Genomic DNA, 16,550 nt, shown 5'->3' with positions numbered 1-16,550 from the left:
AAATTTAAAAGTTTACTGAAACACAAAAACAAAAACATAATATTTGCTATAGGCTTTTAGAAGATGAACTTAGATTTAGAAGATGAAATTAGATTAAAGTAGCTTCCTTTAATCCTAGGTTGGTTATTTTTCAATTATAAATAAGAATTGAATTTTATTCAATATATGTTGACATGATGATATTTTTGTTGGCTTGTTAACATAGTAATGAGTACAGGAATACCTCATTTTATTGTGCTTTGCACATTTTTTTTTTCTTATACACTGAAGGTTTGTGGCAACCCTACATTGTGCAGTGCAAGTCTGTTGGAACCATTTTTCCAAAAGCATTTCCTCACTTTGTGTTTCTGTGTTACATTTTGGTAATTCTCACATTTTAAACTTTTTTTATTGCTATTTTATTTTAATTGCTGCAATCTCATGATAAAACTTTAATGGATGAGGAGTTGCTGCTTATGGATGAGCAAAGAAAGTGATTTCTTGAGATGGAATCTACTCCTGGTGAAGATGTTGTGAAGATTATTGAAATGACAACAAAGGATTTAGAATATCACATAAAGTTAATTGATAAAGCAGCAGCAGTGTTTGAGATGACTGACTCCAAGTTTGAAAGTTCTACTGTGGGTAAAGTGCTATCAAATAGCACCACATGTTATGGAGAAATTGTTCGTGAAATGAGAGTCAATGTGTCAAACTTCATTGTTATTTTAGGAAATTACCAGTCACCCCAACTTCAATAACCACCACCATGATCAATCAGTAGCCACAAACATTGAAGCAAAATCCTTCACCAGAAAAATGATTACATTTGCTGAAAGGTCAGATGATGGTTAGCAATTTTTAGCAATCATATTTTTCTTAAATTAAGATGTGAGGGGTGCCTGGTTGGCTGAGTCAGTTGAACATCCAACTTTGGCTCAGGTCATGATCTTGCGGTTGATGAGTTTGAGCCCTGCATCAGGTTCTGTGCTGACAGCTCAGAGCCTGGAGCCTGATTCGGATTCTGTGTCTCTCTCTCTGCCCCTCCCCGGATCATGCTCTGTCTCTCTCTGTCTCAAAAATAAAATAAACATTAAACAATTTTTAAACTAAGGTGTGTACACTAGTTTCTTTTTCTTTCTTTCTTTTTTTTTTTTTTTGAATAGTGCTACTGCATACTTAATATACTACAGTATATTGTAAACATAACTTTTACATGCACTGGGAAACCAAGATTCATTTGTCTTGCTTTATTATAATATCTGCTTTACTGGGATATTCACTTTACTGTTGTAGTCTGGAATCAAATACGATATATCTCCTAAGTCTGCCTATATCTCGCTTTCCAGGGATACACCCTTCTTACGAACTTTATTGTGTTCTCCCAGATTCATGTGTTTAAGTCATAACTCCCTACTATGACTGTATTCGGATATAGGGCCTATAAGATGATAATTAAGGTTAAATGGGGTCATAAAGGCAGGACCCTAATCCGATAGGACTGCGTCCTTAGAAGAAGAGAAAGAAACATCAGACTTGTTTCACTTTCTCTCTGTGTGTGCACAGGGGAAAGGCAGCCATCTACAAGCCAGGAAGAGGCCTAACCAGAAACTCACCCTAATACCTCCTTGATCTTAGACTCCAGCCCCTAGAACTATGAGAAAATAAATTTGTTGGTTAAGCCATCAATACTGGAGTGTTTTGTTATGGTAGCCTGAGCTGACTAATACAATCCTATTTGATGATTATTAATTTTTATGTTTTTTTAATTTGGTTTGCTATTTGCAATGTGGTTTCTATTTCTAATTCTATAAGCTGTACTGTCCCAAATTTCTTTCTTTTCATAGTACTTAACTAGCTTTAGTAGTTTGGTTTGTTTTTCTATTAGACAAGAAAAAATTAAACATTAATGATGTAATCATTTAACTAAGAAGTTATAATAGAAATAAACTAGAAACATATAGGCATGAAGGAATTTAAAAAGATATGAATTAATGAAAAAATAATCAAGTGCATAATAGTTATTTTAAAAACTAAAAGACTAAAATAGAGTAGTTAAGAAAAAAAAATAATATACCAAACTAATATCAAGAATGAAGAGTAGGAACCATATATATATATATATATATATATATATATATATGTACATATATATATATACACGTATATATACATATGTGTATATATACACATATATATATGTATATATATTTCATTTATTTAAGAAGAACGTGTTTTCACTAATTGTTGGGTGTGCATGCTTTTATAAATGCCCACCAGACCAAATTTCTTAATTTCTTAATGTTTGTCAATCTCCAATATACTTTGTCATTTTGGCTGGTTGGATTTTTTTTTTTTCAGCAGATTTTGCCTGTTACCTGAATTTGCTCTCTTACAAGGGCCAGAAATGTCCTCTTCAATTATACCCTTTCGCTTCCAAAGTGTTCTTACTACTTAACAGTCATTGATTATTTAGATTTGCATTTAAGTTAATGCTCTTTGTCTCCTTTAAAATCTGTGTTTTATTTTTTTGCTGTTTAATAGTTTCACCAGCTTCACTATCTAATGATGAATCTTTTGTTTACTTAACATGATCGCCACTTTTTTTTTTTAGATTTTATTTTTAAATAATCTCTACTCCCAACATGATGTCTGAACTCATGACCCCAAGATCAAGAGTCACGTGTTCTACCAACAAAGCCAGCCTGGTGCCAGATCATTGCTTATTGTACTTCCTCAATTTGATATTTATATTTTTTTCAGAACTGAAACTTCTCAGTCATTTTATCTTTAAATTTGTTTTTAATGTTTATTCATTTTTGAAAGAGAGAGAGAGAGAGAGAGAACGAGAGAGAGACAGCATGAGGGAGGAGGGGCAGAGAGAGACGGGGACAGAGAATCCAAAGCAGACTCCAGGATCCCAGCTGTCAGCACAGAGCCCAATGCGGGGCTCAAACCTGTGAACTGAGAGATCACGACCTAAGACAAAGTTGGACACTTACCTGGCTGAGCCACCGAGGCATCTCTTAGTCATTTTTTCTTTAAATAATTTCTCACCTATTCTTTTTATTAATATTTTTTAGGAGTCCTAGTAGATGAGTTCTTATTCTATCCTTCTTATCCCTTAACCTTTCTTATCCAGGTGATTTTCTGGGTACATTTTTCAGCTCTTGCTCCCAGAGTACCAATGCTTTCTTCATCATTAGTCAGTCTCCTCTTTAACACATTTGCTAGATTTTCAATTTTAATTGTTATGAGTTTTTTCCTAGATGCTCGTGTTTTATTTTCTGTTTGTTTCTTTTCCTCTGTGGTTTGTTCTCTCCTTATGCTATTAATTCCTACTTTATCCCCTGTATACCATATTACTGATACTGCTTACCTTTGTCCTCTCTGCCCAGGCACAGATAAAAAGATTGCTTTCCAGCTTCTCTTGCTTGAAGTTGTGATCAAGAGACTTGGCTCTGGCCAGAAAATGTGAGCAGAGATGATACAAGCAACTTCAGTCCTGGTCCAGGTACGCCTCTACTTGTTTGCAGGCTGTGTAAAGGTTGAGGCTCCAGCAGACTTCAATTAGCACATTCCTCTGGTCCCCAGAACACAGTCAATCCAGTTGTTGAAAGGATCTTGTATCTTTAAAAGACTTGAGGAGCTTAGCCACCTAGGGAAGTCACTGGAACTTTTTGATTATACTATGAGAGAGAAATAAACTTTATAGTGTTATGCCAACAGGATTTGTGGATTATTATTGCAGCTGATATTACTCAATAACTTTGACATTTTAAACATACTTATTTTATAGTTTTTTTTTCCCCAAATCATCCTCTTATTTCAAATTATGGGGTACTAACTTTTTTTTGCCTGTGGTCTGTGTACTTTCACTTACTATTGGCTATTGCCTCATAGGGGATGTAGTTTATTTCGGAGTGGGTTTTATATTTTTTAGTTGGAATTCATTTTCATGAAAGTCATAGTTTTTTTGAGCTTCATGTGTGTAAATTTATAGAAGCTGTTCCCAGAGGGATTCTTTAATTCTAAACCATGTAAGTTGTATACATTTGGGCACACACCTAAGCACTATGCATTTTTTTCAAAGTTTGTATTTACTTATTTTGAGAGAGACAAAAAGAGAGAGAGAGAGAGAGAGAGAGCAGGGGAGGGGCAGAGAGAGAGGAAGACAGAGAATCCCAAGCAGGCTCTGCGCTGACAGCACAGATGAACCCAATGTGGGTCTCGAACTCATGAATCACGAGATCATGACCTGAGCTGAAATAAAGTGTCAGACGTTCAACTGACTGAGCCACCCAGGCGCCCCTGCAATTTTGGGTTTATAAATGTATAGTTACCTTTTCTGCCTATCCAGACTCAAAGCAGAAAACATGTTTCCTCCCATTACCCTTGGTCATGTTTAGGGTTTGCTGGTCTATTTTTACATGAAAGGGGAGATTTTTGCAGGCTCTAGATTTATCTGGATATTTTTGTTCCAGTCCCCCACCTCTCATAGACTCAAGACCAGTTTGCTTCATTGAGGTTTGTTAAAATTTAAGACTCTTATCCTTGGAGCCCACGTCTAGATATGCCTTTCTCCTGGACTATGATAATAGCACCAGCTTGTGAGTAACTATTCTGGGTTTGTTTCTGGTCCCTGCCTTTCTAAGCTCAAGTATGTATTAATTTTCTCTTACATTTTACTTACCATTCATGTTGGGAATGGGAGTGAAAGGGGTAGCTGCAGCTCTGTCAGCTCAACTCCCAGAAAGTCCCACTCCTTTCTTTATTTTACAAATGAAAAAACTGAGTCTTATATGGGGATGAACACAGCCACACTCACAGACCTATTTACTGGCACAGCACAGACTGAAATTTATTTATCCACACTCATGTTAGCTCTAAATTGTAAACTGAGTGAGTGGATTGTGCTGGTAGGTCCTACAGGCATCTAGCAGAACATAGGACATAAAAACTCACTGACTGGTTGTCCCACTAGAAAACAGTTTAATTCTAGGTTTCTGATATTATGGGTACAAGGGACAAAAGAAGTTTTTATGCTTTTAGGAAGGTGATCCCAATGGCCAAACTCAAGGTATATGAATTCCCTTGGCCCCTCTAGGCTCATGTCCCTCTAGAATGGAAGGCTGGGCTTTTAGACACTTTCAGGAAATGTGTTTGAGAGCTAGTGTTGCATTCAGATGACCAGTGGGGATGGCATGCCGGTGAGAATCTCTCTGTTGTGTCCTATGCCCCCTCTATTCTGATATTTTATTTTCTTTCTCTGACTCTTTGCCAGCAGCTGAAACCCTTTAGTTCATTTCTTCACCAGTGCCAGCTCTGTGGGTATCCAGACTGCCAGACTGCAGAACTCAGGAGCTCGATTAAAGCTAAGAGCATACCTGTCTGCTCACCAGGAAATTCTATTCTGGTGTTCCCTTCTCCTGGCTGGACCCTTCCTTTGTGGCAAGCCCAGGTTGGCTGTCATGTCTATGAACTCTTCCCCAGAAAGAATCAATCTTTCTTTCCTCTAGGACCTTCTCTTAGTTCAAAGCTTACACTCATTATTTGCTTATACATGCATCAGTTAACAGGTGTGAATTTGCTATCAGACACTTCCTTGCAAGACTGTCACATTTCTTTGTTTTTTTCCAAATCAAATAACTGGCTCAGTCACCCATTCCTGCCGCTCCGGTAAATTCAAAGGCAGTCACGTTTTGGTGAGCTTTTCTAGTGTTTTGTTTGTTTGTTTGTTTGTTTGTTTGTTTTTAATGTCATCCAAAAATCCCGTGTCTTATGCAGTGCCCAAATGTGGGCTTTGCCTCTGCCGGTCCAACCTGCCTGAGCTCTTGGTGTAGATCACTTTGGGGCAGCGCCCCCTACGTGGGCGCAGGGAACCTGCTGCACTCAGCTTTCTGCAACCTTCTTGCAGAGAGCTAGCGGGACAGAGCTTTCCGCCTCTCTATCCTCACCCCCTTCCTCTTCCAAATCCAAGCCCCTCCTTAACGTCTAGGACTCGACTTAGCCTCTGACCATTTGACTGATGTTTACTCCGAGCCTCCCCATGTCAATTAACTCTCTCCCGAGTTAAAAAGGAGAAGGAGAAGGAAAAGGAGAAAAGCCTAAATCACACCACCAAGTTTTGGTTGTCCTTCCAGAAAGGGGTGGGAAGTAACTTTTCAATTTTAAATCTCCTTTAAAAGAGAACGAGACATAAAAAGGGTGTCCACTGGGATTGCCATCACACACTTCTGCGGCGTTTCTCCTCCCCTATAGAATGTCTTCCAGGCAGAGATTTCCCCTCTTCTCCCAGCACCTAGATGAGAACCTAGATGAGAATCGGACTGATGATGCCCAGCAAATGGTTGCTGACAGAACACCCTGGCGGGAGGTAGGAGGGGGGCTTCCTCTCATGTCTGTTTTGTCTGGTTGGAGAGACGTCCCAACCTGTGGGAGCCTGGTTCCTAGTCGCTGTCAACCAGCCACTGTCGTAAGGGAGGGGAGGACCCTGGAAGACTGGACCCCAGAATTGTCCCGCTCTCTCTCAAGGACCCGTGCAGCTTCTGTCTGAGAGCAGGAGGGAGCGGAGTGGGGACCAAGGACAAAAGGGAGAGACAGAACCTGGCCTCGGACAGCCCCTGGCTCGGCCGGAGGTGTGATGCGGAGGGACCGGGACAACGGTGGAGACGGAGGCGGGGCGGGGTGCCCTGGCTGTAACCAGTACTCCGGAGCGCACTTCCCACTTATACCAGAGGGCTGCAGTTCCCTGGGCGGCCGCCGAGCCGCCAAGGGCCCGGGTGGCTGGCTGGGGTGGGGGCGGGGGCGGGGGCGGGGCTCGTCACGTGGAGAAGCGCGCGGAGGCGGGCGGGGCGGGGGCGCGCGCTCGGCTCTTTAAAGGCGCGCGAGCCGAACCGGGAGAGGCGGCTCCGCGGCCGCAGGCGCAGGCCCGGGCCGACTAGCGAGACGCTGGGCGCGCCGGCCGCGACAGCTCAGAGTCCCAACATGCGCCGGTCGGTGTGGCTGGCGCTGGCCGCGTCGCTCTTGCACGGTAAAGCCGCCGGATCTCCCAGTCCTCTACTCCTCCTCCGCGGGATCCAGGGCGCATCCTGGCTGCTCCGTGCGCCCCGCGCCCGGGCCAGGTTTGGGGGCTCGCGCCAGCGAGGGACAGTGGGCGGCGCTGCTGGGGGCTGTCCTGGGAATGAGAGCCCCTTTCGTTTGGGTTGCTTGCTTTGGGCGGTGGGGGTCCGCGGGCAGGGGGTGTGGGGTGCACCCCCGGTGGCCTTCCCTGAGCAGCCCGCTGGGCTCTCCTTAAGTGTCCCTGCAAGGCGAGTTCCAGAGGAAGCTCTACAAGGAGCTGGTCAAGAACTACAACCCCTTGGAGAGGCCCGTGGCCAACGACTCGCAGCCGCTCACCGTCTACTTCTCCCTGAGCCTCCTGCAGATCATGGACGTGGTGAGTCCTGGCCCCGGCCACAGGGCTGCCCTCTCCCCGCCTTGGGCTCTGAGGGGTCGCGGAAGCATCAGGCGGGGTGGCTTGGCTTGGACGCGCTAGTTGGCTCAGGGTGAGGCGGGCCCGCGCTCTGTCCCCGACCTGGGCCTGCCCTCTGCTTCCTACCTCAGTTTCCCCATCTGCTGCGTGCCTCAGTTTCCCCACCAATCGAGGAGGAACCCCGTGAAGCATGTTTCACTGCCCCAGCTACTTGTGCATGGGTACTTCAGTCCCACCTTTCCCTCAGCTTAGAAACTCAGGATGAAAGTATCCCCATCCTGAGCCAGAATCAGCAAGAATAAGGTCCAAATGATCACATTTTAGTGCTCCTTATGTGCTAAGCGTTAGCATGCAGTCTGTGCCAATTTAGCCATCTCTAGACTTTGCTGGTGCCTGAGGTATGTAATTTCTTTGGGTAGGGGCTTGGCCTTGGGCTTTGTAGTTGGTTAATGTGTCCAGGCAGTTGGCCAGCTGTGAGCATTTACACGCCCCTCACCACAATACCAGTAATGGACTTTCCCTGGCCCCTTACTGGTGAGAGTAGTGCTGGTAGTCCAGCTTTGGGTCCACACCCGAGATGCACTTGTCTGTTCCTTCAGGCACCTGCTCTCAGCCCCATGGGGTTTTTTCTTTGTGGACTTGCTAGTGCTCATTTCAGTGGACAAATCTGTATCATATGTACGACAAGTTCTTTTTTGCTCTTCTAGGCTGCTCTGAAGGTTCAGTTTTCATTGTTATATCCTTCATACAATACAAATATTTTACAAAAGCGTTTCATTGTTAAAAATGGGTTTCTGTGCGGTGTCTGTACAAGGCATCAGATTCTGTTCTGGGGCACATGAGGATAAGAGTGGGACACAGGGATGGTGGTGTTCAGGGAGGAAAGAGGTGTGCAAATGGCCTAAGTTCCACACAGAAAGTGCTAAGAGCCACCAGAGAGGTTCAGATAAGTGGTGTAAGAAGACATGTGATATTTCATAATTTTACAAAGAGTACCCACACTACCACACTGATGCGTGTTGCATCACTTAACCTAGTTAGAATTGCCACAATGAATGCCTTCCTCTCCCATACTACACCTGTGTTAAATGTGTACTTTCTCCTACAGACAGAACTATGCTTTAAAATATTGAATGCATATGTGATGACATGGTCAACTTATCATGAAAGGAGGGCTGTAAAGAAAGACAAGTGCCATCATACAGTTTGCAAAAATTGCTGTTTACAGAGCTCGGATTGTAGGAGAGAGGAAAGGATGAAGAGTTGGAGTTAGGGGAAGAGAGACTGAAAAAGAAGCTCTAGCATTGAATGAAGCCAGGTCAGAGAAATCCAAGTACAGAGGCCTTGGGAGGGGCAGAAGTCTCTGGGTGTTTGGAGAGGCAAGTACTTTACAGAGCAACTTCTCTTTTACTTCAAGAGGTTCAGGATTTGTACTTGGGAGCCTTGATGGGTTCTGGCTTTGACAGTTTGTGGATGATTGCTATTAGGTAAGTTTTATAAGTGATCGGAGTCTGTACTGTGCATGATAGCATTTCATTGGTCACTGATGAGCTAAATATGTGAATGCACTTTGAGAGACCACAAAGTTAGCACATGACTGTGGTCATTTTCAGTAAAACATACCAAACCAAACAGCACTCCCCACCCCATCTGCTACACACATGATAAAGGACCAGTCAACACACTCCACAGTTGGTGCATGATAGGCTGGGAAGGTGAAACCCACCTCCCACTGTCCCATTTGCCTAGGATTGGCTCCAGCCAGCAAGACAGCCTTACCATGGGTATGCTACACAGTTGCCTCTCTTGAGTGGTCCTTGTGCTGGCTGGATGGTATGTGAAGTTACAGTGGCTACTTAGCCAAGGAGTAGGAACAGTGAGCAAGTGGAAGCTGTCCTCCTAAGGCTGGCCATCTCTTTTGGAAAGGAGACCACTCACTGATCAGCTGCAAGCCTTTCTGAGTGCTTTTGACTCTTTAAGAGACCCTTAAGGAATCAGGTTATATAAGGGATTTGGGGGTCTTATGAGAAGTTTAGGCATAAACTTGAGTTACACAATGTGACAAATAATAAAACACAAACTTGTGTCAAGTTAGGAAGTTTAAAAAAAAAATCATGAATACTGGATATCATCATCATTACAGTATTAGAGAAACACGTGAAGACAGCCATTAGCAGCGTGAGGTAATGGGAAGGTGGGAGGGGAAAAAGCCTTGATCTCACCTTGGCTGTCCAGCCATGACCCCATTGAACTTCCTAGGCAGGCAATGCTGCTAGCTCATGGTGTGGCCTTGAACAGATTTCTTTACCTCTTTAATCCCTGTTTCTTCATGTGTATAATGAGAATGGTAATACCCACTTCACCAGGTTTCAAGAGGATTAAATAAGAAAAAGTGCTTGACATATGCTAGTGATTCACTGAAGGTTTGCTCAATCTTAATTATGTAGCTACTCAACTCAGAGATTGGGAAGTTGATGCCTAGAAAGCTGTGGTCACTTGCCCAAAGTTGCTCATTGGTTAGAGGCAGGGCTGCAAGGAAAACCCACATCTGACTTTCAAGTTCTTTGCATCTCTTGCCTCCTTTAGAATTGATAACTACTTTTGCAGAATAGTTAGCTTGATTTATTTAAACTGGCTGAACTGTAACTGATTGAGTGTGACTGTCCTGAGATCCTAGGTGAAAAGGAAGTCTCTGTATCAGAAGTAATGAAATATGCAAACATTTGTATTCCAGTTGGAATTGACTCTGCCTGGTTTTGAAGCAGGGCTCTCCAGCTGGAATCTTAGCACCGTGGACAGAGACACAGTGGCTCTCATAAGGGATTCATGTGACAGTCTTGACTGGTGCAAAATTCTCTTTATAAATCTGGTAACAGGGGTCATTTATGCACTCTGACTGAGCTGTTCTGGAGACCATTATCCCTCCCCCTAAGTCTTGTTATTGTTCCCCTTTTTGCCAGCAGAGGTTTCCTGGATGGAATGATGGAGAGTTGGCATATGATGTTGCATATCTTATTTTCATGAAAGATCATTTCTCTTTCACCAATTTATTCCACACGTATTTACTGAACTTGTTTTTGTGAACATTGCTTGATTCAGAGGATTCATAAATGAATAAGGGATGGTTTCTACTTTTAAAACTCCTCACAGTCTGGCTGGGGAGACTGACATGGAGATCCAAGACTACGACGTGTGTAATTTAACATACATGCCTATACAAAGTGCTACAAATACACATAGGAGAAAACATTTATTTCCAGCTAGCATGGCTGGGAATGGTTTCAAAGCGGAGGTAGTTAGATTTCTAAAAATGAGTAGGAATTTGACAGTTGGAGAAAGTAGGAGAGACTTTCCAGGTGATGGGGGCAGGGTGAGGAAAGACAGAGATTTTGGTGGAGGGCAGCATACCTTCAGCAAGATGGGTTCTATGAAGCACTGTCTCCTGGTTAACCTTCACTACAAGTTTTACTGCAAGACTTCTTAGAATATTGAATGTCCTTATGTTTATTGAGAATTTCTAAAAGAGGGATATATCATTGACCAAACTACTAATTTTTCTTTACAGACTCTTTTGTAAGAATTATGTTCTAGAAACACACCTTGCAGGGTGAAGAATAGGATTATTTTTTTGGTAGGATTATGAGTTGAGTTCAGAGACAGGAGGGGAATAGAGTGTAATGTGTCGTGTATGCTTTTGCAGAGTTGAGCTTTTGCCCTCGTCTGGGTATCTCAGAGGGCATGAGGAGGCAGTGTGCCAGGGGATTTGTGAAGCTGCAAGATCAGCTTGCCATAGCATATTTTCCTAGAAATGGAAACAATCCAAACTGTGATATTTGTATTAAATCCAACAAGTATAAATTATAGATTAGAAAGAAAAAAAAGATGCACACATTTTAAAGACAAAGCATGTGTTTTCAAAGGGATTGTTTTACCTGCTGTGGTCTGTTCTAGCTATTTAATAGGTTCCTTGGTGAAGTGCTAGGTGTAGAGTGGGAAGGTCTGGTGGATTTTTAAGGAGAGGAGGGATGTAACCAGATCTGTGTTTATTTAGATAGAGGATGTTGAGGGCAGTATGTGTGCAGAATTGTTTGGAGAGGAGGTGAAGTGTATGTAGGCAAGGGATGAAGAGGTCGAAAAGTGGACAGATTCCAAAGACACTTTGCATAGCCAATCTGTGATGTATAACTGTTTACGTAAACTTCATGTAGCTACATAGATAAATTTGTTATGTAAAAGTGCCTGAGTTATTCCTAAATGCATACTCTGACTCACAGAGTTTATTAATTTACTTCGTGGGTTTGTAACTGGGCTGCGAATGAGATAAGACACAAGAAATCATTTTGAAGTGTTGCAAATGCAGGATTCTAAACTGCCAACAGTTTCCATAATATTTCTCCTTTATTTGTGCCATTTAGTCATTCACCTGTATGCATACATCTTAAGGCCATTCTAAGTGTTGATTTGCATAAAATAAAAGTGCACAGTTATGAAAGCCTGTCCAGAAGGCAAAGTATTTAAAATGAGTAATGTGAATCAACACATAATTATTATACAATGTAAAACACATAATTATGCACAAATGATTTTTGGTATTTTATAGATTTTACTTTTAGATTCAGCCTTTTAGAAGCGTTAGTCACAAGACAGTTGAACTAAGTGGCCATGCATTTGGGGTTTGCTGCTACCAGTGGCGGGCATGGTTGTGGAGCCTGATATCCTAAGGGCTTGTGTGTTACCTGACACATCCTCACGGGGCCTTTGCTTTTTCCAGGCTTAGAATTTTTCATCTACCAGCCACTATTTAAAATGCTATAACTCTAACTTAATGTTATCAAATATTAACTGTAAAAATTGTACATCTTGAATATCATGTGTGAAGAAAACCCAGTGTTCAATTAAGTATCCTAATGTTTGCATACATTTTTCTTAAAACTACAAAGGTAATATATATTTTGTGTAGGAAACAAACAAAAAGGCCCGAGGGGAAAATCATCACCCAAATTACCATTACTCAAGCCATTCTGGTGTAGTTCATGGTCTCTTTTCTCTATAGAGTGTGTAGAGAAATATTTAAAAATTAAAAGTTTCCTAGGTAACTCATTTGGTGAAACATCAGACTCTCAATTTCAGCTTATGTCATGATCTCATCATTCATGAGTATGAGCCCCACATCAGGCTTAGTGCTGGGGATAGAATCTGCTTAAGGTAACCTCTCTCCCCCTGTCCCTCTGCCCCTCCCCTGCTTGTGCATGCACTGCAAACATGCTCTCTCTCTCTCTATCAAAAAAAAAGTGGGGGCTCCTGGGTGGCTCAGTTGGTTAATCGTCTAACTCTTCTCCTCCCCCCTCTCAAAAATAAACTTAAAAAAAAGTGTATAACCCCATTACAACACCTTAAACCATATTAACAGGCATCAATTTTAAAGTGATGCAAAGAAAGCCCAGGGTCCCCCAACTTCTCCGCCATATTAACTCCTCCCCCCAATATGCCATGTAGTAAACAAATACGAGTTTTAAAATAAAATCAAATTCATTTTCCACTATCCTGCATTTCTCACATTAGTGCATGTTCAATCTCTGTCCCTCTTTTTATTTTAGAAATCGTTTAAAAAGTGTATATTGAAATGATTCATGATGTGACTTTTAAGTTACATGAAATGATTCATGATGTTGTTTCTAAACCTGGTTGCCTTTTTATTTTGTCCCAGTGCATATGAAGAATTGTAGGTATACTTTGAGGGTCTTGAGGATACTATCTTTATCAACTTTCATGTTTGTTTCTGGCCGACATCTGGGTCATGGCACCAGCACAAGCACAAACTGCCTTAATCCAGTTAATCATTGAGATGATGAGGGCCTGGACTTCCATCCCTGTAAGGGCTGCTCTGCTGTTTATTGTTGCTTATACATACCTAGATATAAATATAAAGAATTTGCTAGAGTCTTCTTTCTTTTCAGTGGAACTTGAACTCCTGTTTGGTTCCCCTAGCTCTCAAGTCTGTCAAGATGTGCTTAATTTTTTGGTCTCTTAGGCATTGTTTCAGGAATCATCAAATGGTTCCCAAAAGGTGCCCCAAACTCTGTTATATACCCAGGGCTTCCCTCTCCTTCTGGATCTTGGTGCTGCAATTTCTCATTGCTCTATTAATTTCTCTGGTGTTTTTATGCATGTGATCATTGCATTTTCCATCCTAATTGTTCTAACTGGAGGATTCGTGAGAACCACTTTGTTCATCATTGATGGTAGCAGAATTGAAATTCTAAATTAAGGCATGTTTATAATGCATCCTTATAATTGATCCAGATTTATTATGGTGGAGATTTTATCCCTCTCAAACCTCTTTATGGCTTTGGGACATAAATAAACATACAAAGTTTTTAGCTTTATAAACTGAGAAGTATGGACACTTTTACTAAAGGAATCTTTCTTGTAAATGTTGCTTTTCAGGACTACCACTGAAGGTATTCCCCAAAGGGTTCAGTTTTCTCAGAGTTCCTGATTCATCCTTGACATGCTGTTAAAGGAAGAGAAATAGTCTTGTTATGGAGGGATGCCAACCAAAATCTCTGTTCTCTTATTGATTTATTAGGATTAGGTAGTGTTTTACTCCTCAGAGAAAAGGAGAGTCATTTGGAACCTTCTAATAGCAATTCCCATGGTATTTATTTCAGTAATTTATTGACAGTCAACATCAGCTATAAATCATTTTAGCAAAAACCAAAAACAAACAACTCCCCTAAACCAAAACTATTATAAAAATAATGGGTCTGTGTACTTATTTATGTGTATATAAACACACACACACACACACACACACACACACACACACGTTCTTATCTCTCCTTGTTGAATATTTTCTTTGGGTACCTCTAAATGAGATATCATATAGTATGCTTAAGTTTCCATGAAAAAAAGCTAGAAGTTACAGAAAAAGCTAAGGAATCACAGCTCCCAGATTTCCAAAATAATTGGATAAAACTAACATGATATTAAATAAGGAATTGTACAGGGGCGCCTGGGTGGCGCAGTCGGTTAAGCGTCCGACATCAGCCAGGGCGCGATCTCGTGGTCTGTGAGTTCGAGCCCCGCGTCAGGCTCTGGGCTGATGGCTCAGAGCCTGGAGCCTGTTTCCGATTCTGTGTCTCCCTCTCTCTCTGCCCCTCCCCCCTTCATGCTCTGTCTCTCTCTGTCCCAAAAATAAATAAAAAACGTTGAAAAAAAATTAAAAAAAAATAAATAAGGAATTGTACAAAAACCCACATTCTGGGTTAAAAGTCACTGAAGGAGAATGGGCTCTGGGAGAGTGTTGGACATGTGCTGACTCCAGGACCCAACTCAGGTAGTAGATGAAGGAGCTGATCTGTTCCAGTGACAGGTAGAAGTTGGTAAAGGGGGAGGGAATTGTAACTGTCATAGTTAACAAATGCCATTTGTGTGAGATGATTCTCAAAGTGGGGAATTTACTCCCAGATCATTGTAAAGATTCCTGACTTGGGGTAAAAGAGGTAGTGTCTATATCCATGGAGAAGGCATATCGATAAAGTAAGAAAATTGCATTTGTTTCTCACTGAAAAACCATTAGTATGACACTGAGCACCACGATTTAGTTTTTCCCTTCTCTGGAAGTTTATGCAGGTGGAATAATGCAAGCACATGGTGTGTATTCTTTTGGGTCTGGTTATTTTTGCTCAATTTTATTTTTGTGAGAGTGCATTCAAGTTGTTGCCTATTGTAATTTATTCATCTTTATTGCTATTCTGTTGATGGATATTCGGATTCCAGCTTTTGTCTATTAATAAGAACTCTGCCATGAATATTCCTATTGTACATATATTTTGATGCACATGTGTATGCATTTCTGCCTATCACATGCATATATGTATAGAAATGGACTAAGTCATAAAGTGGCAATATCTTTAAGTTTTCCAAATGAAGCCAAATTGTTTTATTTATTTATTTGTAAGTGTTTATTTTATTTATTTTGAGAGAGAGACGTAGAGAGAGAGAGAGAGAAGAGAGGGGCAGAGAGAGAGAGAGAGAGAGAGAGAGAGAGAGAGAGAGAGAAAGAGAGAGAATCCCAAGCAGGGTCCACGCTGTTAAGTGCAGAGCCCTATGTAGGGCTTGAACTCATGAACCGTGACATCATGACCAGAGCTGAAATCATGAGCTGGCTGCTTAGCCCACTGGGCCACCCAAGTGCCCCCAAATGTTTTAAAAAATGGTTATATACCAATTAATATTCTCACCAGAAGTGTATGAAAAATTCTTATTGCTCTACATACTCACCAACTCTTGGTATTTTCAATCTTTTTTATTCACCATTCTGGTGGGTGGGGATTTTATTATTTATTTATTTATTTACATGTTTATTTATTCTGAGAGAGAGAGAAGGAGACAGCATGAGCAGGGGAGAGAGAGAGAGAGAGAGAGAGAGAGAATCCCAAGCAGGCTCAGTGGGGCTCAACACCATGAAACTTGAGATAATGACTGGAGCTGAGATCAAGAGCCAATCCTTAACCAGCTGAGCCACTCAGGCCCCCTTCTTTGTGATTTTAGTTTGTTTATTTTTGAGAGGAGAGAGAGACAGACAGACAGAGACAGAGAGACAGAGAGAGACAGAGAAAGCAGGGGAGGGTTTGAGAGAGAGGGAGAGAATCCCAAGCAGGCTCCACAATGTCAGTGCAGAGCCCAACGTAGGGCTCGAACTCACAAACCGAGAGGTCATGACCTGAGCTGAAATCAAGAGTCAGGTGCTTAACAGACTGAATCACCCTGGCAGACCTTCTTCTTTGTGATTTTAATTAGCAGTTTCTAGATTACCAGTGAAGTCAAGGACATTTTATTTCCTAATTTTCAGCTTGATTATTTTCTTTTGAAAAGTGTCTATTCATGTCTCTTGCCTGTTTTTATCATTTCTATTTTTTTGTTTTGTGTTGTTTTTCCTTTTTGATTTGTATGAGTTATTCTGTATTATGGATATGAGTCCTTAGGCACTTAAATGCTTTTGCAAATATTCCCTCAGACTCTTGGCTTGTCTTTTTGCTCTTTTAATGTTCTTTCTGTCTTTTGTAAATCTTTAATCAAAGTATAATATACT

The 16,550-nt window shown here is 41.5% G+C and overlaps 1 protein-coding gene across 2 annotated transcripts in view; it reads left to right on the top strand.

Moving 5' to 3' along the window:
* Window positions 1–6,870: 6,870 nt before the first annotated feature.
* LOC112856150 (neuronal acetylcholine receptor subunit alpha-7) overlaps window positions 6,871–16,550 on the top strand; it is a 114,236-nt gene continuing 104,556 nt past the window's right edge. For both annotated transcript variants that reach the window (XM_086711356.1, XM_086711357.1), the window contains exons 1-2: window positions 6,871–7,012; window positions 7,278–7,417. In XM_086711356.1, coding sequence (XP_086567482.1) covers window positions 6,967–7,012; window positions 7,278–7,417 — 186 coding nt within the window. In that variant the 5' untranslated portion in view covers window positions 6,871–6,966. The remainder of the gene's footprint in view (window positions 7,013–7,277; window positions 7,418–16,550) is intronic.

This window comes from Puma concolor, chromosome B3 (genome assembly GCF_028749965.1).
Source record: "Puma concolor isolate L17-30 chromosome B3, mPumCon1.1.hap2, whole genome shotgun sequence".
In the NCBI taxonomy this organism is placed as follows: Eukaryota; Metazoa; Chordata; class Mammalia; order Carnivora; family Felidae; genus Puma; species Puma concolor.
Note: the sequence above shows the minus strand (reverse complement) of the source record. Positions and strands in the feature narration are given on the sequence as shown.